This window comes from Pteropus alecto, unplaced genomic scaffold (genome assembly GCF_000325575.1).
Source record: "Pteropus alecto unplaced genomic scaffold, ASM32557v1 scaffold43, whole genome shotgun sequence".
Taxonomy (NCBI): domain Eukaryota; kingdom Metazoa; phylum Chordata; class Mammalia; order Chiroptera; family Pteropodidae; genus Pteropus; species Pteropus alecto.
Window position 1 is genome coordinate 728,152 of NW_006435764.1, and position 932 is coordinate 729,083.

General features: G+C 68.8%; 1 protein-coding gene across 1 annotated transcript in view; it reads left to right on the plus strand.

Moving 5' to 3' along the window:
* Positions 1-932, plus strand: part of BRSK2 (BR serine/threonine kinase 2) — a 43,386-nt gene that overhangs the window by 17,921 nt on the left and 24,533 nt on the right. The window contains 5 exon segments of the mRNA XM_025046275.1: positions 113-144; positions 449-613; positions 723-820; positions 896-929; positions 931-932. The exon segment at positions 931-932 is cut by the window's right edge and continues 100 nt beyond it. Of these exon segments, the coding sequence (XP_024902043.1) occupies positions 113-144; positions 449-613; positions 723-820; positions 896-929; positions 931-932 (331 nt within the window).

Below are 932 nucleotides of genomic sequence, written 5' to 3' on the forward strand. Positions count from 1 at the left end.
CTCTCCTGCGCTCCAGTCTCCCCCATGGCCCCCTCCCCGCCCCTGCGCCCCCTGGCCCCCTAACCCTGCTCTCTCCTGGCCCCTCCTCACTAACCCCCTGTTTCTCTTGCAGCTAGAGCACATTCAGAAACACACGTGGTACATGTAAGTAGCCTTCCCACACACTGGTCGCCCGTTCCGTCTGCCGCTGTGGCCCCGAGGACCTGCTAGGGAAGGCAGGGGGTAGACCCAGCCCAGCACGGGCCCGTCCCAGCCTCGGCCCAGCTCTCCCAGCTTTCGGGGTCCCTAGGCCAGCCTGCACGGGGCACGGGCAGGACGCAGGAGGTGTGCAGGGGCTGAGCGCGGGGAGAACAGTGGGCTCATGGACCACAGGAAGGGCCGGTGGGGGTGGAGGGGCCTTAGGCCATCCCGAGGTGAGTGACCGGCGGTGGTGCCCTGTCGTCCGCAGCGGGGGCAAGAATGAGCCAGAGCCGGAGCAGCCCATCCCCCGCAAGGTGCAGATCCGCTCGCTGCCCAGCCTGGAGGACATCGACCCCGACGTGCTGGACAGCATGCACTCGCTGGGCTGCTTCCGGGACCGCAACAAGCTGCTGCAGGACCTGCTGTCCGAGGAGTGCGTCCCGTGCGGGTCCCCTGGGGGCGCAGGGGCCCAGGGGCTGGGATGTGCGGCCCCTGGCCTCACCTGTGGTCACCAACCGCTCTGGTCCCCGCCGCCCCTGCAGGCAGAACCAGGAGAAGATGATCTATTTCCTCCTCCTGGACCGGAAAGAGAGGTACCCGAGCCACGAGGACGAGGACCTGCCCCCCAGGAACGAAATAGGTACGAGGCCCCGGGAGGCCCTGCGCCGCCTGCCAGGCCCCGGGCTGCCTGGCCCTGACCCCCGTCTGCTCGCAGACCCTCCCCGGAAGCGCGTGGACTCTCCGATGCTGAA